The 22,396-nt window shown below is 44.8% G+C and overlaps 1 protein-coding gene across 1 annotated transcript; it reads left to right on the plus strand.

Annotated features, from left to right (window-relative positions):
• Positions 1–5,272: 5,272 nt before the first annotated feature.
• pprc1 (PPARG related coactivator 1) lies at positions 5,273–21,685 on the plus strand. Its single transcript, XM_061231334.1, has 14 exons — positions 5,273–5,432; positions 9,308–9,442; positions 9,829–9,981; positions 10,576–10,662; positions 11,256–13,095; positions 13,531–13,584; positions 15,545–15,605; positions 16,092–16,159; positions 16,821–17,568; positions 18,148–18,324; positions 19,677–19,761; positions 20,450–20,571; positions 20,846–20,997; positions 21,117–21,685. The coding sequence occupies exons 1-14, from the start codon at positions 5,352–5,354 to the stop codon at positions 21,215–21,217; spliced, it is 3,864 nt and encodes a 1,287-aa protein (XP_061087318.1). The 5' UTR covers positions 5,273–5,351; the 3' UTR covers positions 21,218–21,685.
• Positions 21,686–22,396: the final 711 nt, after the last annotated feature.

Genomic DNA, 22,396 nt, shown 5'->3' on the forward strand with positions numbered 1-22,396 from the left:
TGACCGCCCTGACTTCAAGCTGCAAAGTAAGAGAAGCAGACCGTTTCTTTTTTTTTGGAGGGGAGAAGAGGGTGGGGTCTTTTTTTATAGAACATTTTAGCACTATTAAAAACACACAGACCAAATCCTATTAGGAAGAGACTTTTCCCTAAATGATGACTTGGTGCATCAGAGGCCATTATTAACAGGCAAAAAATGCAAAAAAACAAGGGGCGTTACAAGGCTTGTCCTGGGCATATCCCCCCTTAGTCACTACACAGCTCTGACCTGCCTAAGGCTCTAGCTCACAGGAAGCTCTTTTAATTTAAGCCAAAGGATGCAGACGTGCAGTTCTGCTTGGAGATGGAGGAAGACTTCTCCCTAGCCAGTTTCCAGAGGGAGGAATGGGGTAATTAAAAAAAAAAAAGGTTTTAAAGATTTTTCAATTAAAAGGCTTTGCCCCACAAATATACTCCAAATCAAGTGGGACATAGACCACTCAGTACCATTTCTAGTCCGAGGGGTAAATTGAGTCTCCTGGCGCACTCACTGAGGAGGCCCCTAGTGAAGGGGAGGAGAGGTGGTGGTGGCTGGGGAGGGGAGGGGGGGAGGCTTTTACTGGGACTGCGACTGCCTTCAAGCCCTTCTCACATCCCAGCAGTTCTTCCTGTGTGGCTGCGGGAGTCCTGGCGCAGAGCACACCGCCAGTGGAAGGTGACCCACTTTAGAGGTCCTGCCTCCCCATTCGTCTCTGGAGACATTTTTGGCCCCATTTCAAGGGTTTAAGGTTCACAACTGGGCGGGGGCAGGAGGGAACTGAGTGTGTGTGTGTGTGTGTGTGCGTGCGCCTGCATGTCATGCATGCGGTGTCTGACAGAGCCCTGCTGCAGCACAGCGATTTCACCCGCGTGTTTCTGACATGACGTGGCATCACGTCTCAGAGGGGCAGCGAGACAGGGAGGGACCGCAGCACTGGGCTGCTGTTTGCATTAAGGGTGTGGATTAAGAGTGATTTTATATTTGAAACTCCACTTCTGTCTGTGTAAATAATGACTTTCTGCAAAGCGGTCTGTGTTTGATTCAGGGGAACCTCAAACTAGGGTCCCTGAAGAAGCCCAAGTGGGTCATCCACAAAATAAGAAAAACAAGGTCCCCTTCGAAAAATATTTAGATTTCATATCAAAGGTTATATCTTTTTTATATTCAGATAAAATGGTTTATACATCCTTGGAAGAACTGTGATCATTGCTATTAGAAAACATTTTTCCAATAGGTCCATTGTGATTTAGACATGCTTCCATATACTAATGTATGAAATAAACCCCGCATACAGTGAGCTCCATAATTCATTCAACAGTGACACATTTTTTGTTATTTTGGTTCTGTATTCTAGCACTTTGATTTTGAAAGGATACAATGACAATCAGACTGTCAGCTTGAATTTTAGGGTATTTTCATCAATATCGGATGAACCTTTTAGAAATGACAGCACCATTTGTACATGGTCCCCCTATTTTAAGGTACTACAAGTATTTGTTGAATTGGCTTCACAGATGTGTTTCGCTAGGCAGGTGTATTAATTTGTGTCATTGTGAATAGTGAATGCAGATGAGAGCTTTTGATGTCAAGTCTTGATTCTAGACTTTGCAATTACCTTTGGAGATTGCTGTTGGGGTGTGACAGCATAAGGAAGACAGCAGTGACAATGTAAATTAAGCTGGCTGTTATAAGGCTCAGAAATTAAAATCAATCAATAGGGAACATTGCAAAAACCCTGGGTATGCCCAAGTCAACAGTTTGGTTTATTATTAACAAGAAAAAAACTACTGGTGAACTCAATCATGTCAAAAGACCCGGTAGATCAAGAAAGACCACTGTAAAGGATGACCGGAGAATACTCTCTATGGTTAAGAAAACCCATATGGAGAAGAAAATTAAATGTCCATTATCCAAAGCATACCATCTCATTTGTGAAATATTGTGGAGGGGGTGTTATGGTTTGGGCCTGTATGGCTGCCAGTGGAACAGGCTTACTTATCTTCATCGATAATGTGACTGCAGACAGAAGTAGAAAAATGAATTCTGAAGTGTACAGAAAAATGTTATCTGTTCATATGAAACCAAATGCCTCTAAACTTATTGGATGGAATTTCATCATGCAACAATGATGACAATGACCCAAACCCTACTGCTAGAGCAACAAAGGGGTTCTTGACAGCCAAAAGGTGGAAAATTCTTCACTGGCTAAGTCAAACACCAGATTTGAATCCAATTGAACATGCATTTTACATGCTGAAGTGGAGATTGAAGGCAAAAAAAGTTCCTGAAACAAGCAGGAACTGAAGATGGCTGCAGTGCAGGCCTGGCAGAGCATCACCAGAGACGATACAAGTGTCTATGCCTTGCAGACTTCAAGCAGTCACTGCATGCAAAGGATATGTCTATCCATCCATCCATTATCTTAACCCGCTTATCCTGAACAGGGTCGCAGGGGGGCTGGAGCCTATCCCAGCATACATTGGGCGAAAGGCAGGAATACACCCTGGACAGTCCATCGCAAGGCACACACACGATTCACTCACACACTCATACCCATGGGCAATTTAGACTCTCCAATCAGCCTAACCTGCATTTCTTTTGACTGTGGGAGGAAACCGGAGTACCCAGAGGAAACCCACACGAACACGGGGAGAACATGCAAACTCCGCACAGAGAGGCCCCCGCCGACCGGGATTCGAACCCAGGACCTCCTTGCTGTGAGGCGGCAGTGCTACCCACTGCACCATCCATGCAGGCTACAAAGGATATGTGAGCAATATTAAAAATGATTACTTTATTTTATCATTTACTTTATAATTATGTTAAACTATCCAATATTTTTTGATGTTCGACAATGGGGGGAATATGTACAAAAGGTTCTATCATTTCTAAACGGTTCATCCGAGATGGATGAAAATGCCCTCAAATTAAAGCTGACATTGTCATTGTCTCATATCCTTTCAAAGTACAAGTGTACAGAACCAAAATAAAAAAATATGTCACTGTCCAATGAATTATGTCTGTATGTTGTGTCTTGGACTAAAGTATAAAACATCAACCATAAGGTAGATTAAAAGTCTGCAAACTCCTGGTTAAACGCAAGCGTTTTTTTGTTTGTTTTTTTAGTAGGTGCTAAAATATTGATCTGCGTAACTGGTTGATGTCTTGAATATTCAAGTTATTGGTTTGTCTTATCCATTCTCTGCGGTAATCCTGCTATATGTGTGGCAAAGCCAGTTAGATGTTATCTTGAAAACCTATGTGATGGGTGTGTATCTGTAGTTAATCTATTTGAATGTACTGTATATACATTTTCTGCACTAGAACCCCCACCACACACCAGTTGGGGAGAGTAGATGCATTTGTCCCCACAAAAAATTGCTAACACAACTAGCGAACACCACACAAAACGTCAGTCAGATTCAACGGGAATAATCTGCATTATTTAAGGAAACCTGAGAGGGTGGACATGTAATTAAAACGGTGCAAGAGCGCACAGTTGAAGTAAACGTGCGTCTGATAATTAGTTAAAGTAAGGCCTGGAGTCGCTCCAGACACGCTGGATGGAGATTGAATTGGGTTACACTCATCTTTAGACAGGGTCAGGTTCCAAAATGGAATTTGCTCTTTGTCAGCTGTAGCATAGTGCCCAATTGTAACACTTAAGCTGTCTTAAAAGGTTACCAATGGTTGTTATTGACTAAATAAATAAATAAATGAATAAATCATCATCCATGTGAATGTCTGATTCCATCTTTGACATTCGTGTCAAAATTCTGAGCGCAGATCCAACTTCAGAAGCTGACGCTTTAGGTTTCGTGAATAAAAAAATAAAAACAAATAGTATAATATGCCAATCACACACGAATTACGGAAGCCAACTGTAAAAGACAGCGGTGTTTTCAGTTTCTGCCTGTTAATGGATACTTATTCTCACCTACCGATCTCTGTGGGCGCTCACACCATTAAGAGGTGGTGTTGTCCACAGGATAAATCTTTCATCTCTACCCACGAGAGAAGCTATTTTGCTTATAGTTCCAACCGGTTGACACACTAACGATAATATCCGTAGCATTGCAGACTAACTCGTTTATTCGCCTGAGTGTGTGAAGTCCAGAATATATTTTAATTGCAGGAACAAACCTCTCACACAGAAAAACTGCCATATATTAAACTAAATAAATAAATAAATAAATAAATATTGAAAATATTGCCCATTGTAATATGTTAGTGGCTTTTCATACTAGACATATATTGCAAAATATACATATTTATTCTGTGTAGAGCTAGGCTACTTCAAGGGACATGCGTCCATCGTCTGCGTCGCAATTGGGACGCAGTAAAAATAAACCTAATTAAACACGTTAAAAACATGAAGTGGGATCGCTTGTTTGGTGGAGGAGCACAAATCCAGCGACAGCAATCCAGGTGCAGAACCAATCGAACAACTTCACCGACGTGCTTTGTTGCAAACCACAAACTTTGAGTGCACGGCCCGCCGCTAGAGGGCGATATACGATTGTTACATAATGTCAAAAATGGAAAAAAATACTGACGATCTCTTACAAAACATGAGAATATTCGTTTAAAAACTCTAATTAATATAATATATAGTGCGTGTTAGTGTGAAAAACGCAGCATGATACTTTTTGTTTTTGTTTGTTTTAAGTGCAAATATTGACTGGGATGCTGATGATGCTGTAGTGGGCTGTGTGTAACATCCGAGTCTGGATGGTTTCACATCGCAGTTTTCCAAACTCTTGGAATTACATGGGGAAACAAAAACTGTTCCAGTGTCAGCAACTTCAAACTACATCTTGAACTTTTTTCTTTCATGGTAGCGGTACCATAATTGAGAGCATTTGTTGCTGTTCAAGACATTTACAGATTTTCATGAAGCTTCTGATTTCAAAACGAAAGGGTCTATACTAGCAGGGGATTTGCATGCCTATACATTCATTTCTGCATCTTTTGTTCTTCGTTGATGGCGTCTTTGTCTAAGACAGCCAACAACAGGTGGTCGTTCTTGCGCCATCTACCGTACCAGTGTGGATCAAAGATTCGGGGAACTTATTCAAAATACAGTTTGAAAAATGTCTTAGCTAAATTTCATACATCACATTTCGCTGAAAATCTTTCCGCCCGACTCTGGCTGTAAACAGACGGCCCATGAAGTAAATCATGACGTTACTGCACCCACGTGTTGTAGGCGGGTCTGAACTCCAACCCCTGTGTATCATTTTGCCGGGAATGAAAATACCACGTGTCTTGCACCGGCCCTATGCTGTTGCGGAGAACACGCTTCCATTGAGCTGCATGATCATAGCTGTAAGATGGCGGCGCGGTGGGGAGTTGGCGAGGAGAGTTTAACCACCGGCAATATGGAATTTTTCACGACATATTCCCTTGAGGAGGTACGTTATTGTTAAAAAGACGTGTATGTACTATTGCCGAGACACAAGACAGTTTTTGCTGTTTGTACAGATGACGGTTATGGGCTTTGGAACGCTGTGTACTTTCGCGAGTGACACGTGGATGCAGTAAGAAATGCATGCTTGCTGGGAAAATGGAAGAAAAAACGGACACGCTTTGTGTGCCGTGAGTGCTTTGAAAAGCTTAACGTCAATGCTTCATTTGTCAGAAATGCAGCGTTAACTGTCAATACGTGTAAAATGCCTTACAAATGCTGATGTGTGCCTTAAGGATATGTCCGTTGTCTAATTAAGGCAATCGGTTAACATAGTAAGCTAGTTTTCCTGTTTACCGATAATCATGGGAAAATATGTTTATTTAACTCGATCTCGCATATAGCTAGCTAGATAATCTGCTTGCTTGCCAGTGTTGTCAAAATGAAAGTTTTCGGCATGTTTGGGTCACATTTTGATGCTCATAGACGCTAGAGAGCTTACTTTGCTAACTACTTTATAGCTACTATTTTGATTTTCTTCCTTTACCAGAAAATGGCTTGGTTTCCGTGACTTCATATTTTAAACCATTGGGCATTTGCGATCTATTGGAATGTAATTTTCAAAAAATCATGCTTTTTGAACCGAAGTCATGTTATTAGTATCATATTCCTTGTTCATAAAGCTTGCTTCGTAGCTTATGGTGTGACTCATTTGTGAGGAAGCAAGAAGTGACTTCCTGTTAGTCCCACATTCAGTTTCCATGTTTTGATTCGGCATGAGACGTGTTTCGATTAATTTTTTTTCCTTTAGTATTGAACTTTCACGGTTTTCTGTTAATGGCATGCATTTCTAAAACTTTCTTTATCAACGAGGCTTATTTATTTGCTAGCTTTTCGGCTACGTTTTCAACAACACTACTGCTGCTGGGAAAACGTGGTTTCATACATTGACTATTGTAACAGTGCGAGCCAACATGTGTCCATACATTTGTGTAACACGCATCTCAAAAATGTCCTTCATTGCACAGAAACGCTGGTTTACGTTAGTTTTAAAAAGCAGAGTGAACTATCCCTTGGAGTTGTCCATAAATGTACGCACATGTGTAAATGTAATTAATTGGACAGAAACCTACACAAAACATACATTCAATCTGAAATGACAGCTAAAAGAAGCACAGAAATGGAATCATCCCTTCGTTTTAAACTGCTTGTTTTCATGCTGCCTCTTGTTAGCTGGGTTCAGGTTATAGCTCCGTGACGCTGACGGAAGCGTGCTAATGTTGCTGCAACACGTGGTTTGAGTGTGCATGGTGACCAGGGTTTAATTTCTGTGAAGTTATGTGATATAAAAGGCAACTTATTGCTGATTTTAATAAAATACGTTTCACATTTCATTGCATATAACTACCGCACAATTTTAATTAATAACAAACTGTTCCCAGGCCACTTTAATGCTTCTAAATGGCTATCAGAACTGCATGGGCCTGCCAATGGTAGTCAATGCTGTATTTTGAATTCAATCTATGACAGCGTCTTCCTTTTAGCGGGCCATGGAAACGGCCGAGTGATGCGTGATAAGAAGGTCCATATGGTACAACTGGATATTTTATCTGTGGTTCAGCTGAATTGAGACGCAAGGAACACGTGCCTGATTGACAGCATTTTTTTTGCACGTGCTCACATGTCATTAGCATAGGCTTTGCGTTTAGGTTGTGTGCGGTCTACCACCCATTTGTTTCACGAATAGTTTTGTCATTTGAGGGAAAAGGGAATTTGAATGTTTTACACCGGTTTGTTTTATGCTCTGCTGCCATTATGAATGTTTTGTCAATTGCATGGTTATTTGTTTGACTTCTAGAGAGCATTCTTATAAGAACACCTGCATTTACAAATGTACCATATACTCTACCTGGATGGCAGGTATCCTGGATTAACAGCCACAAATTGGATTAACAGTTATGGATTCTATAGGACCAAGGATACTCCTCTGCGTTCCTCACAGAAATCACCACAGTAACTACGGACTCAGTTCTACATACCCGTTGGCTTCATATAAATAGTTTGCCTACAACTTTGTTGCCACATAATAAATACCTAAATGTATATTTTGCACATCTTGCTGTATTCTAAAGTTTATTGTATAATTATGGTATTTATTATGGCCAATGGTCTTTAAAATGTGTTTCATCGGTGATTTCAATTTGCCATGCTCTTTGGGTGTAAGCCAACATTACATTTCATTTAATGGATGCACTTTGCTTGGAGTCAAATGAGTGTATCCATTGGGATTATGTGACCAACTGTAACAGACCCCCACAGACCTGGCTAGCAAATTTCCCAGAACAGTGAGTGCAAGTGCCAAAAATGGAAAACACTAATTGTAAGTTAACTTGGGTAAAGAATAGGCATTTTATAGTTTATTTTTAGTCCAAATTAATAGCTACTTTGGCAAGTATACAAATCTTTGCTTGATTTGCACTTGAAACGGCAAATTCACCAAGTGATGCAATTTTTATATTTCGCCAGTAAATATAAATGCACACTTCAAACATTCAATTTGAGGCTCTATACTACAAATGTAATGTGCATTAATTCCTAATCATGCAGAATAATTATTGCGTATCATCAATGTCTGGGCGTCTAGGACAACAATTCTTGGCTTAAATAATGGTTACTTTTATACTTATGAATTCCTCATCTTCCTATAGCTCTATGTATTCTGATTCATTTAAGTGCTTCATGCTGCTACTTGATCTGCTGTTATTTGGAACAACTTTAGTACTGTATGCAGTGGTCCGAGGCACACATCTATACATTCATATACTTTATTATATGTAAAACATATATACTCTGTAAGAAGGGGGACAAAAGGATACATTTGTTAATGTATTGTGGAGCAAAAGGCACATTTTCACACCGGGGCAATGTTTCTGTTCTAGCAGTGTTTACTTTGTCGTACATGGTCTATGTTTCGGTGCATTTGATAAATTTTGATACTAATAATTTCTCCTCTAGTATGTCCTTACGAATGTACAGAGTAGCCTGTAAGTTTTGTATTTGAGTAATTTATTTGTCTTTTTTTAAATATATAGTACTGAATCTGGCCCCTCTCGGGACCTTTCAGAGCTCAGCTGCTCACTTGTGAGCCATGCATGTCTGTACAGGTTTTGATCTTGCTCTGATGCAAGCCTTTATCTGGGAGCACAGTTCATCAGACTCCAGGTTTAATGTGTGCTGAGCGTATAAAAGGAATTAACGTGCGGCCTCCCCTTCGGCGCGAAGGAGCCATGATGTGCATTTTAAGTGTCTCACCTGTCTGTGTGGATGAGACCAGCAGGATTCTACGATTGTTGGAGATGAAGTCCACTCTCTAGCCAGGTCCTTCAGTTTAGTTGGCCAAGTCTCAGTCCGTTATTTGTCGGTGGTTGTTGTATAGATTATTGCTGTCTTGTCCAAACCAATTTAATATTTTGAGTAGCTTTCGATATGTTGCAGCCATGTGCATAGGGAAACACCTGCCACAAGAGCTGGAGGAATGAATACAATTGTGTTCACTTCTCTCTCTGATTTCTGGTTTTTGGAATCTTATTTCCCACAACAATATTGCAACAGTCTGCCCAGGTTTGTTGTGAGAGGCAGGTTTGAAAAAGTAAACCTTCCTGTCTGAGATGAACACAGCCGACAATGGTTCAATGGTTGTTGTTTTTTTTCTCTCCCCTTTCTCCCCCCCTCCACCTCTTTTCTTTAAAATCCTCTCTGGAATGAGAACGGATGCTGGAGTGCAGTGTCGCACACAAAAAAATGGCTCTCCTGACCGATTTGGTTACTGATGCCCTGTCCAGTTACCCATACTGAACCTGGTTCTTTATCTGTGCCGTTCAGGGCCACCTGTCTGGGGAGGGCAGCGGCCTGACCCTGGATGCCCGGCTGGACTCTGCTGATGGGCTGGAGCCCTTCCACAGCTGCCTGGATCCATCAATCCTGTCAATCTTTGAGGACTCTGTTACAACTGGAGAGGTTAGAATCCCACCCCTTCTTAGGCCACACCCTTTTTGGACACGCCATCTTTAATTAGAGGTCCATGCTTAGTAACTTAATTTTTTTTACATGTATATTTTAGTTGTTTGCAAATATACATGTAAAACACATGTAGAACATGTTAAAATGTGATATTTCCAGTATTTTATTTTTGGTGTCTAATGATGCCAATTGCATGTAATTATTGTGGCTTTTTTACTCACTGTCACACTTGTCACTATGTCATGGGTAAAACTTATCTTTTTCACTTTCACAAGTATTTGGTCCTTGGAGTGTGAGAGGGTTGCAATACGGTTTTCAAGCTTTTGTTTTGATGCAGCTGATGTATTGTGGCTGATGGGATTGTTTTAACCGTGCTTTCATAGGCGAGAGGCCGATTGGAAGAGGAGAGTGAAGCAACGCTTCTCACGGCTCTTACGGAAATACTCGACAATGTTGACGACGAGAACCTGTCCCCCTTTGACACTCTCCCGGACTCGGAGCTGTTCTCTGGCCAGAGGGGTCGCGAACCGTCTCCGGTGAGTGCCCGGCTGTGTCCAAAAACCAGATTACTAAGCCCAGCATGCTTTGTTTTGTCTGTGCTTAAATCTTTATAAAGCTTAATTTGAAGTGGCTAGTTATGAAGGTGGTTTTCAAATACAGCATGTTAATCCTAGAACAATTTATACGCTGGTAAAAATAAAAGAAAAAAAGGTATTTTACAGCAAACTAAATGGACTCTTTACATTCAGGTATAGGTGTATCAGTGGGTTGATGTTGCTGTGGCCTGGCTGTATTACATTCTGGCTTTTTAAACTGAATTTAAACTATGTGTCTGTCACATTAGGAGTCATTACGATTTATTGCGGTTAAAGAGTCAATTGCGGGTTAAACACTATTGTCCTGTGTAAGTACCTCACTGAAGTAGAAATGTTAATGCTAAGTCTGCAGTAAAAAAAACAAAAAAACAATAGCATTTATCATAAGAAATGCTAGTATTATGGAAATGGAAAAGAGTCTTAATGAGTTTGTCTTGCATAATGATGCACCAAAGATGCTGTTTGAAGTCAGGGTTTTCGGTCTGTTAAGTGGTGTACGCTGACCTGGTGTTGCCCCTCCATTTCCCGTTACAGCTGAGAAGGCTCTTGACTCTGGCCCGGTCACCTCCTGGCAGAGAACCTGTACGCAGCCCCAAATCTCCCACCCCTACCCCGGCAAAGGTGAGTGCCTCTCCCCGCTTGTCTATTTGCTTGCTGCTGAGCTTGCTATGCAGGGTATTAATGCAGATTAAGATCGGCTCCTCCCATAATCCCACACCCCCTGCACTTCCTGATCTCTCGGGCCTTCACAATGGGCTCTTTGCTCCCTGTTCCACTACTGAATCCTGACAATAGCCCACTGGCCTGCAGGGTGGGGCATAATTGGCTCTATTTTCACCGCAGCTCAGAAGGTTTTAGTCTGGCACATTTTCTTGTTGCATCCCACTGGTTACCCCCGGCTGTGCATTTCTGTGCACTTCTCTTGGAGTGTTCTTATCTGCACTCTCCCAGTTGTTCCCTGTTCCTGGAGATATTCTGTCCTGTAGGTTTTTGTTTCAACCTTAAATTGGCAAACCTGATTCTACTAATTCACAGCTCAACAAGATCTCTCGCTGTTGAGTCTGGTTTGCTTTGGCTGGAGTGAAAACCTACCAGACTGTTTGGGTACCACTGGCCTACTGTATGTCAGTCCATGACATTGCAGTGAGTGAGAAAATCAAATCTAGGATATGAATGGACTATAATAGTAAAAGAATGTTGTTGGCCTTTTGCAGTTGGAGAAAGTCTCTGTGGAGTGGGATCAGAAGACCAGGGCACCTCTGAGGGTGCCAGACGTTGCTCTCCAGAGGAGCGACGGTGAGGAGGAAGAGGAGGAAGGGGCCGGGAGCCTAACACCGAGTTCAGAGGGTCCCTCTTCCCCCGACAGCACAGAAGCAGGAGGTCTGCTGTCCCTGGACCAGGATGGGAGGTGTGTGGCCATGTCCCTGAGCGACCTCGTGAAGCACATGCACACGTACTGCCTGGAGGTCAGCCTGGAACCGGGAGAGGGCGACGGGCTGCTGCCGGAGGGGGCCATCGTGCTGGAGGTGGTGGACCAAGGCGAGGAAGGGGAGCCGGTCTTGGCGGTGACGTCGTCCCTGGGCCTAATGGAGGCTCTGACTGCAAATGAGGAAGCAATGCCCCAGCAGGAGGAGGAGGAGGAGGAGCAGCAGGTGGGGGGATCGTCTTCTTCGGCGAAGGAGAACCGGTCCCTCCCAGCCCCTGTTCCGGAGGCGAACGACGATGAGAATGTGAGTGAGGAGCGGCCCAGGGTGGAGGCGTTTGGGAAATACCCCACGGGCCGCAAAAAGAAACGGAAAAGTGACGAGGGTGGCGGTCCGGTCCCTGAAGGGCGAGTCCTTAGGAGCGCATCGCTTGCTTTGGTGCAGGGGGGTCCCACCGTGCCCCAGGAAACGGGCCTCAAAAGGAAAGCCATGCCCGGGACGAAGAAGAAGAGGGTGTCCTTCGCACCTGTTTTGACGTCTTTCCTTGAGTCACCAGTCGACAGCGGGTGTGGGAGTGAAAGTGTGGAAGCCCCAGCATTGGAAAAGCAGCAGCCTATTTTGGAAGACTGCAAGTTGGCTCCCGCACCCGCGCCAATGTTGCCAGAGATTGACATGCAGCCTTGCGAGGCACCCTCCATCCAGAAGGAGGCGCCAGTATCCCAGCCTCTTGAGCCCAAGCAGGTGGCACTATCTCAGCCTGTTGATCCCGAGGAGGTCCCAGTATCTCAGGCTGTTGATCCCAAGCCCAAGCCCCTCAGCCTTCAGCAGTACCGGCTCCTGCGGCAGCAGAAGAAACCAGCTCCAGTAGTGAAGCAGGAGGACCAGAGCACCAAGTGGCCCTCCCTGCCTGAACCCCCAACCGAGCTGCTCCCCATCCCCTGCCTGGTGGAGCCCCAGCCACAGCTGGCCTCCAAGACCACCACCCCTCCCACGGAGCCGGTCTGGCAGCCTGTGGGCACCGAGGCCCCGCCTACTCCCCAGGCCCTCCTGATCCCTCTCGCATCACTGGGCTCCGCCAGTAAGGCCGCTGCCACTCCTGCGAAGCCTGCGTCGGTCCCCAAGACTCCCGAGGTGCCTCAAGGCCCAAATCCACCACGCGAGCCCTCCGCTCCGCTGTCCCAGAAGCTGGTCGAGCCCAGCTCTTGCAAGCCACTGGAGCCCTCACGCCGAAGCCCCCCTCCAATCTCCGAAAGAGCGCAGTCTAACGGGAACGCACCCACACAGGGCGTCAGCCACCGCCAGGGGAACCAGGAAGTGAAACTTCAGCAGCCCCGCCCTTCCACAGGGACAGTACAGCTCAGTGCCGTTGGAGTCAGGCATCAGGCACAGCATGCGCCTCCACTTCAGGCCTCTATTCAGACACCCAAGTTACAGGCCATTCCCATTCCCGGGACGAAGGCTGTCCCAGCCCAGCAAACAGCTGCCCCTGCCCCCAGCCCTACCCCAGCCTTTGGCCCCTCTGCCCCAGGGAGGCCCCAGCGTGCAGCCCAGAAGAGGCTGTCCCCTGTCCAGATGCTCATGTCAGGAAAGAGAAACCCCAGGGCCAGCCAGGATTCAACAAGTGAGATTGGTACGTGTTTGCATTACGTTTCCATTTTACACTGAATAAGCTTTTTGGACTGACAAACCCTGCTGGCTTGCTAGTGTCCTGATGAATTTAATACATCTTGGCTAAGTAAACACCATCAGCTAACCTTAGGTCACAGGCCATGTTTACTCTGTGCATCAGTGTTTAGTCATTGTATAATTAATAGGAAATTGAGTAAAAGTGTGTTCATGTTGAGTGCAGAAGCTCTGCTGACATTTCTTTGAAGACACAAATGTATCTAAGAGGGAATTAAATATACATTTCTTTCTGACAGTTGGTGCTAAGTCAATGTACTCTTGGCCGGTTAAAATATACGGTCTTGACACTTTAGACGGTGCTTAAAATTATGAGCCTGGATGGGCTACATTGCATACATTGTATGGGAATGACTTCATGTATATGTGCCTTGTCTTGCAGGAATTGAAGCCACTGATCTAACAAGCCTACTTGAGCAGTTTGAAGAGACGCAAGGTGAGTGTAAAGTGTTATTTTTTGTGTAAGATCAGTGGACTGTCGTTAAAGTTTGCTTGTTGTGTGTGGGAAAGATGCATAACGTTGCAATACTGTTTTTGGGGTGCTATGAGTTGGCTGACGTGCCAGTCGTAATGTATTGCTCATTTGAGAGTTTATTCAGAAGCAGGGCCTATTGGATACCGACAGAGTATAGGAAATGTATTTAAATATGTCGTTCTGTCTTTGACGTTGTCTTTTCTAAGTGTTTCCTGATATTTTAAATTCTGTGCAGAAGACGTATCGGAATGATTTAAAGTTCTTGTAATACAGGTGCCAACCAGAGATGGCGCTCTGACCTTGTGCTTTGGTGTGTTGGACCCGCACAATGGCCTGTGAAGTGAAAGTGAAGTTTGTCCACGTTCCCAGTTAATAATTAAGGAGCCTAGTCTCTCTTGCTGATGTGACAGAATGCCCTCTTGGCTTTATTCGTCTTGGCGCGTGGGCGTGACTGACCTGAACTGCGCTGAACTGTGCTTCGTTCTTTATCTCCTTGAGAATGTGTGCTTTTAATTGCTTTATGATTTAGTGAGCATCGGGAGATTAAGCTTGTGAAGGGAAGTCAACAGGGAGCTGGTACTGAAGGGCACTGCGGTTGCGGGGCTGACGTGTCTATACCGGTGCAGTAGGGCGGCTTTGTGTCTTACACCTTGTCCCGGTGACGGTTATCTAAATTGCTATGCTTCTGCGCTGAAATAGTTTTGCTCGAAGACCTCGTTTGACAGTGGTTTCTTGCTGAAGGCGTGTTAAGTGTTATAAAACAAATTGTACACTATTTGCAAAAGCATTTAGCCATTCGTTTAAGTGGTCGCAGCTCCTAATTAGATGTAGTTGCTTAGTTTTTGCGAATTGAATGTCTAATGGCTTCTTTAATATAAAATTGATCATCTTCAAATAAGAAAACAAGGTAAACGATCTGCATTACTTGTTTGTTTGTGGAAGCCTTTGTTTCTCAAACTCCGTACTATTCCATCTGTTTGAAATCCCTTTGAGCATTTCATTTCCACAAAGGGGGTTGTCAACTGTTGTATAACCCAGATCAGTGTGCAGTTGACTACTGACTTGGATAAACCTTTCTAGAGTTCGACTCAATTGGAAACGAGCATGCACACAACCAAATCAGAGGGATAAAGGAGAGGTCGGTAATTGGCCCTGTCTCTTTAAGAGAAGATGCTGAGCGGCTGAAGTTCATGGTCACGTGATCAAGGGGGGGCCACTGCTTTTCTGCTCAGTCTGCAATTCCATTGGCCCTTCATTGCCTTTTTTTTTTTTTTGTTTTGTTTTTGTCTGGAGGTTCCATGTGTCTCTGATATCCAGACCCCAGAATCACAGCAGCTCTGCCCTTTCAGAGTGTGTGTGTGTGTGGTGGGCTTTCAGCTCGGCTGAGTCGGGCCCCAATGTGCAGATAGGGGCGGTCGCTGCTCCACTTTGTTCTTCACAACAGGCTTTGGTGGGCCAGTGAACTGCTTTTGGCGGGCCTTTTGGCTCTACTCCAGCACCCGTCAAATGAACCAATGAATATGAGGTTAAAGTGCAGTCTTATCTTTAATTTGAGGGTTTTTATATCCATATTGGGTGTAGGAATTGCGTCCCTTTTTATACAGTGTTGTCACTGTATAATAGTGTTTACACCACAAAGTGATGGTCTTACTTCCACTCTTGTACAGGAGTACTAAGCGGAAAAAAAAAAAAAAAAAAGTCACTGTCCAAATAACTATGGACTGCACTGCACGCATTTTGATATTGAAACCAAATTTCATGCCCCTTGAATCTCCTGTTTCAGTCTGTCCAGGTCTGATTTCTATCCCCCCCTCCTTCCTAAATGCACTCTGTCCTGTCACTGACTCCTCATGTGACCGGGTGTCACCCCAAATGCCCCCCTGGCCCACACACTCATGTGCCTTCACTCTCTCCTTTCCAGCCAAAGAGGAGCAGAGGGTGCCAGTGCTCTGTAACAGAGCAGCTGCTGTAGGAAGCTCCAGGTGAGTTACCCTACAGCTTTCGCCCCTGCAGCCCCCGCCCCTGCGTGAGTATGCGGCTTGCGTTTTTTCGCCACGAATTACCGAGAGCCGGAGAGGTGACCCAAAACTCCGGAAGGTGCCGGACATCCAAGGAGATACTAATGCATGGTTTTATAATACTTTCATAGTTTTATAGTGTCATTGTTAAAAAAAAAAAAAAAATTGGTTTCAGTGTTATTATTTAATGAAGTAACATTATGCAATGGTTTTGGAAACTGACAGTTTATCATTTTGTTTTACCTGCATTTACTTCAGAACTGTTACGGTTGTGGGTTTTACAGTTTTAGGTGTGTCTGTGCGTGTGTGTGGTTGGCCTAGTCATGAATTACTGATTAGATCCCATTTGCTTGGTCGTGGTAGTGTTTTTATACAAACGTATTCTGTCTTGTGCTGTATATACTGTGAGCAGCACAGAATTCAGTGGGCTCACCTTTTTTGTCTCAACAGTTTGGAGAGGCAACCGGACAAAAAGCCACTGGAGCGTCCACGCGGACCTGACCTAGGGAGCACCGCTGGTGAGTTCTGCTTCCTGTCCTCTTATTTTTATTAAAAATATTATGTTTTATGGGTTTATTCTTAAAGGTACAATAGGTAATATGTTTTTTGTGTTAAAACATTGTTACAAGACCATACTAAATCCTTTCTGATCATTGAAAAAGGCTCACTGACATGTTGACTCACCCTCTGCCTGTGTTTATAGCCCTTAAGTTTGGGTTTCAAAATATACGGTTGACGGGCTGACACTGTACCAAAACATTGTATAACTGTACAATAATTCAATCTCATTGGTTGAAAATTGGTTCTAATTGCCACTGACCACCCCAATGGCGTTTCAACTTCAGCACGTTTACAGAGAAGGGGGAGGGATGAACAGTGTTGTGGTTTGACTGTTAGATGTCTGAAATTACGTATTGTACCTTTAATGCTTATATATATGGAACTGTACGCTGGTACTTGCGGTTTTTGTACTCGGTGCTCTTGCTACAGTGCGATGCATCTACATTTCCGGAAACCTCTCTTATGCAAGAATTAACGTTGGGGGGGGGGGGGGGGGGCATTGTTGCGTTTCCGTAGCAAATGATGAGTTCTGGGGCCATGTTGTTCTCGGCACAGATCCAAGACTGTCTGAAGTTCTGCTTTTTTTGGTGTCTTCACTGCCTGCTCTCCTCTCTCAAGGCCTCACCCCCCCGGCCACCCCTCCGCACCAGGTCTGGAAGCCCCTGACCCCCGTCACCCTGCTGGGGAAGGCCAAACAAGTCGAGGGCGCAAAACCGTCGCCTTCCAAGGCGGCGCAAGACATCAGCCCCCAGCTGCCAACGGAGGGCAGAGCGGCCAACAGGTCCCCAACAAGTGCCACTACCCCCTTCACCCCAAAACCCGCGGCCCTCAAGGAGCCGTCGGCTTTCACTGATCACGACTACTGCCTGCCCACGGAGAAGAAGGCCGCCGAACCCCCGGAGGGCCAATGTCATAGCGGGAATCCGCAACCAGGCCCCGCCATCAAAGCCACCCCTCGCACAATGGAGACCCAGCGCGTTGCCACCGTGACCCTGAGCAACGCCATGCCCGTGTCCGCGCCGGCCAAGTTTGTCAGCCAGCCGCTGGACCACAGGACTCTGACGGGTTCCGTCCTGCTGTCCCCTGACAGCTCCCCCTGCAGGCCGGAGGCTGCCCCTGCCCTGAGTGTAGAGCAGCCCAAAAACCAAAGTGGGGGAGCCCTCCGCTACTCGGAGAGCCCCACTAGCCCTCGGGGCAGAGAGAGAGGCAGAACGAGGAGGCAGTATCGCGGGCGGTCCTCCAGCTCTGAGTCCAGCAGCTCCGGGTCCAGTTCGCGGTCGTCCTCCAGGTCCCGGTCCCGGTCCAGCTCCGGGTCGACCTCAGGGTCTAGATCCCAGTCCGATTCCAGGTCTCCTCCCCGAAAGAGGTGGGTAGACTGAAGCTCTGGCTTTTGTTGTTCGTACGGGCAAAATGCTATTGTCCCTCCAAAATGAGAATTTACAATAAAACACTAGTTGTGTTCGAAACCGCATACAACTTGTACATTATTCAGGCAGATTTTTCATTGAAATGTGGTACAAGTATTAAGCCAAGTATGCAGTTTTAAACACACAACTGTAGGGGCCAGGTATGACCATAGTGTGCTTGTTAACCTGTGGTTTGAGGCTTCTTTACTTTGGTGTGACCACTGTCTGGTCTATACTCCTGTAGGGTTCAATTGTGTGGGCCTGTGCTTAAAACCCCCTCCCCATGCCTTTCTTCCTCCCCTTTGTCCATGCTGCGTTGTGTGAATTTAAAGCGTGTGGTTTCTGTCTTGTTTCTTTGTTTTAATGTGATTGTAATCATTGTTCTGACTGATGTAGCCTTTTGCCCCCTCTCTCTGCTGTTCTCTCCCCCTCTCTCTGCTGTTCTCTCCCCCTCTCTCTGCTGTTCTCTCCCCCTCTCTCTGCTCTCTCTCTCCCCCTCTCTGCTGTTCTCTCCCTCTCCCCCCTCTCCTCTCTCTCAGGTTCCGCTCCCGTTGCTCTGAGAGCAGTTCCAGCGGTTCCTCCCGCTCCAGCTCGCACTCTCCTCCGTGCCACCGGTACTCCTACTCCAGCTCACGCTCCCGGTCCTGGAGCCGATCCCGCTCACGCTCCTGCTCCCCGCCAGACCCGCGCCGCCAGTGGTGGACGGGGAACCGCAGGTCCGTAGTGCTGGAGCCAGTGTTTTTTATACATTATTCATTATTATTATTTAGTTTCCTGAGATCAGAAATTTTTTTTTTTAGGTGCTAGTTAACCATTTCAGTCCCAAGAGTGCCATATGGCTACTCTCGATCTTTTCAACCAATCTTTTGGCCAATCAAAACACTTTCTTTTGAGTCCCTATTAAATGCCTACTAAGTTCTCAACTTCCTCAACCAAAGCCAAAACCCCTTCGGATTTGGGTGGAGCTGCTTCATATTTGGCTTGAGACTGAAAGTGTTAAACTAATCAAAAGGTCAGGTTATATTTTCAAAGGGTTGCGCGGTGGCTTTGTAATCATAGCTATCCTTCACAAGCCCAGATTGAGTCCCACAGCTGTGATGTCAAGCCTGGGATTTGCCATTATTATGCTAACTGGGAGTGATTTTGCACAGGTGGGACACGTTTAGGTTGCCAGGGAAAGGGTGGGTTATATCGGGTTACTATTGCACTGACTTCTCCCAACGGACTAGCAGTTACACTCATTCTGATTTGTGCTAGCTCCCCAGTGCTCTGTACTGGCCTTAACCAAGTCACAATTGTGGATAGCAAAACTGTTCATTCCAATTTGGTTAGAAAAAAAGGTTTTAAAAGAAATGCCACTGTGCTGATTTGAAAGGACACTTTGGGTGCCTCAACAATAAACACCTGGGGAAAGTCTTTAGTCTGAAACACGTTAATTTACAAATGGGACGTGTAAGAGACCTTGACTTGTGTAAATACTTATTTTCATACCCGTACAACCCGTACAACAGAATTGTGTGTAGATGACAGTTGTAAAGCTGATGTATTGATGGTCATCTAGATAAGCCATTGGTCTATTGATAAGGGTTGGGTTCTGATGACAGAGTCTCCTCTAAAAGATAAGGAACACACCTTGAAAAAATGTAAGCCTCTCTGTTCTGGACAGGTTACTAAAGCATAATATTTGGAGGTCTCTATTCAATAAAAACTGTCAGGGATCCCAGGGTCCTTTAAAAAAAATTGTTTGAATGGGGTAATATTTGGTCAGTGAAATTTTGGAGGTGCTTAATGGATTGAAGAGTTGTCTACAGCTGTCCTTATGGATGTGCATGTAGCTATCCAATGGAAATAGTGTGACAATAGAGTGACAAACTCAATACAGTGTGACAGTAGCGTGGTTTGGCATACGTGTTTTATTGATACAATCTCAATACATCGTGTCCTCTGTAAGATTCTGTTACATTCAATTTAAGTCAGGTTCCAGGACTTGGTTCCTTGAAGTGCAAGACATTCCTGAAGTGATGAGCGGAGTGGGTGCCGCCGCTCATGAGTTAATGTCTCTCCACAGCCCGAGCTACACACGCAGATATCACTACAACCCCAGGGAGTGCTACCAGTGGCAGGATGTAAAGGATCGCAAGGAGAAGGCCATAGTGAGTATCATTGAGCACTTTTATGACTGGGATTGTCGCCTATCTTTCATAAACATGAATGTTTTTTTTATTTTATTTTATAATTAACATTAACATTTATGGCATTTGGCAGACGCTCTTACCCAGAGCGATTCGGTTGATTTTAGACTAAGCAGGAGACAATCCTCCCCTGGAGCAATTTAGGGTTAAGGGCCTTGCTCAAGGGCCCAACGGCTGTGCAGATCTTATTGTGGCTACGCCGGGAATCAAACCAGCCGTGTACCTTAACCACTACACTACTTAACCACTACACTACAGGCCATTAAAGCTGTGTGGAGTCGGTGTGGTGATTAATGGGCATTCCATCCTAAAATGATCCCGCCTGTTTCGTCTGTTGGGAACCACCAGGTCTTTAACTCCAGTTAATGTCGGGTAATTTCATTAAAAAGACATCGGTTTCTGTGAGGTTTCCTGTGAAAGGGCAGGACGTAAATGTGGCGTGGTTGCTTATTGGTAAAGACCCACTAGCCTTACCCCCTCGCCATGTGTTCTTTGTAAGGTGAATAATGGCGGTCACTGCGCATTAGTCCTCTGGTGTAAGTGCTTGCAGGTGTTTGGGGCGAGTTGATGAGTTGTGTGCGGGATTTGTCGGGGTTTGAAGGGGGAGGCACTTGAAATTGACCCCTCTTTCCGATGCCTTTGATTACAGGAAGAGCGTCGAGTGGTGTACGTGGGAAAGATCCGGGGCGGGATGACTCGCAAGGAGCTAAAGGAACGCTTCTCGCAGTACGGGGAGATCGAGGAGTGCACCCTGCACTTCAGAGACTTTGGGTACGTGATCTCCCCCCCCACCTGCAGCTGGAGTACAGCTGGCACTTTTACATGCACTTTTCCATCCTTTATACCAGTGCTATGCAACTCCACATGCTGCTCTGCAGACCCTGCGGCCCACAGGACGTGGAGTTGAGTAGTGCTGCTTATTAGAGATATTATATGCCTAGTTTCTCATTACCAAAGCTTCACCTTAATGTTCAGCAGCAAAATATTTCAGCAGAACGCATGAGGTTGGGTGGGTCCTCAGATTAACATGGTTTCTGCATTGCAGGGACAACTATGGCTTTGTGACGTACTACAGCACGAAGGACGCGTTCAACGCCATCGAGAACGGCAGCAAGCTGCGCCAGTCCGACGAGCTGCCCTTCGACCTCTGCTTCGGAGGGCGCCGGCAGTTCTGCAAGTCCAACTATGCTGATCTTGGTGAGTCCGGGTACAACTACCCCTATGGTCATCTACAGACGCCATCTACAGACACCGTTATCCCTCAATGTGACAAAGAAAAAATAACATTTTTCATCTTTGTTTTTTTGCTTTTACAGATTCCAATCGGGATTACGACCCAGCACCTACTAAAAGCAAGTATGAGGCACTAGACTTTGACACTTTACTTAAACAGGCCCAGAAGGGACTGAAAAGGTAACAGGAAATGCCGGAACAGGAACAGGAAGAGGAGAGCTAACCATGCAATTTACCTCAGAGCTGCAATGTGGGCTCACACCTTCAGGCACTGCCTGTTCCCCCCCCCCCCCCCCCCCTCTCCCCCCTTAATGTTTCTTTTACAAAGCTTACACCTTCTATTGAAGTGGAAAATTTGTAAGAAAACCCTAAATGGTATGAAAAAAAACTGAATAAAGTAATAATAAAAAATAAAAAAAAACACTTAAAATGCTATTGAAGAGTTTTTAAGAATGAAATTATTTAAGGATTTGCATTTGATAATTTGCATTCCGAGAATGGTATGCAAGTCTCGTCTTGTTAAATAAAGTAAAAATTTAAAAAAAGAAATACTTTAAGTTGGGAAAAAAATGGAAATGATCCTGCATATGGTGGAAAGGGGGTTTTGCAAAAGTGTATTGCAAAACATAAATAAAAAAAGTCTGAAAAGTTATTGTTTCCTCTCTCTTTACTGTGTTTTTAATGCTCAACCACATGTTTTGAATATGAATCTCAAGTGGTCCTTGTCAGAAAGTGTAAAAGATGAGTGGGCTGTATAGTGCCCAACCTAGTTGGGAATGTTTACACTCCCGAACTGATAAACATGCACTTTCCTTCCAGCCTCATGTTGCTGTCAGCTACTGCTTTTCACCCACAGTCCACCAGCTGAGCTGCGTAGTCGTTGCACTGAATAACTGACTGACCAAGACGCATTACTGGTGTGCAATATCGAAGGTCATCATGGGCACCCATGTGCTACTCTGGCCTTCCTGGCTAATCTGTGAGATCCAACAGGGCATGGTACCAGACAATGGGGCACCTTTGGTTCAGTGTATTAACAATCAGTCACCCAGCAGTCCCAACTGTTGTACCATGATCATGATACTTGACCTGAATTGCGTCAGTAAACGCCCATTTTTAAGTCTCCCATGATGGAGGCTTCCGGTAAATTAACCGAGATACTGGTATGACTGAATTGTGTGTATTTGATTAAGAATTTTAATTGCAGTTAAGCTTAAGATAAATTTGGCTCCCTGAAGGTGGTGATAGTATAGTTCCTTTAATCTTCATTAAATTGTGTAAAGGGATGCTCATGTGGCGATAACATTTTTTGATGTCTTGGTCTTTAAACTGCCTATTTAAAATGGTTTGTTTTGAATTGCTC

The sequence above is a fragment of the Conger conger genome, chromosome 2, assembly GCF_963514075.1.
Source record: "Conger conger chromosome 2, fConCon1.1, whole genome shotgun sequence".
NCBI lineage: Eukaryota > Metazoa > Chordata > Actinopteri > Anguilliformes > Congridae > Conger > Conger conger.

Coding starts and splice junctions, on each gene's coding strand:
- pprc1 (XM_061231334.1), top strand. CDS start 5,352: ATGGCGGCGCGGTGGGGAGTTGGCGAGGAGAGTTTAACCACCGGCAAT. Junction 17,569..18,147: donor AGGTCTCCTCCCCGAAAGAG/GTGGGTAGACTG, acceptor CCTCTCTCTCAG/GTTCCGCTCCCGTTGCTCTG. Junction 18,325..19,676: donor TGGTGGACGGGGAACCGCAG/GTCCGTAGTGCT, acceptor GTCTCTCCACAG/CCCGAGCTACACACGCAGAT.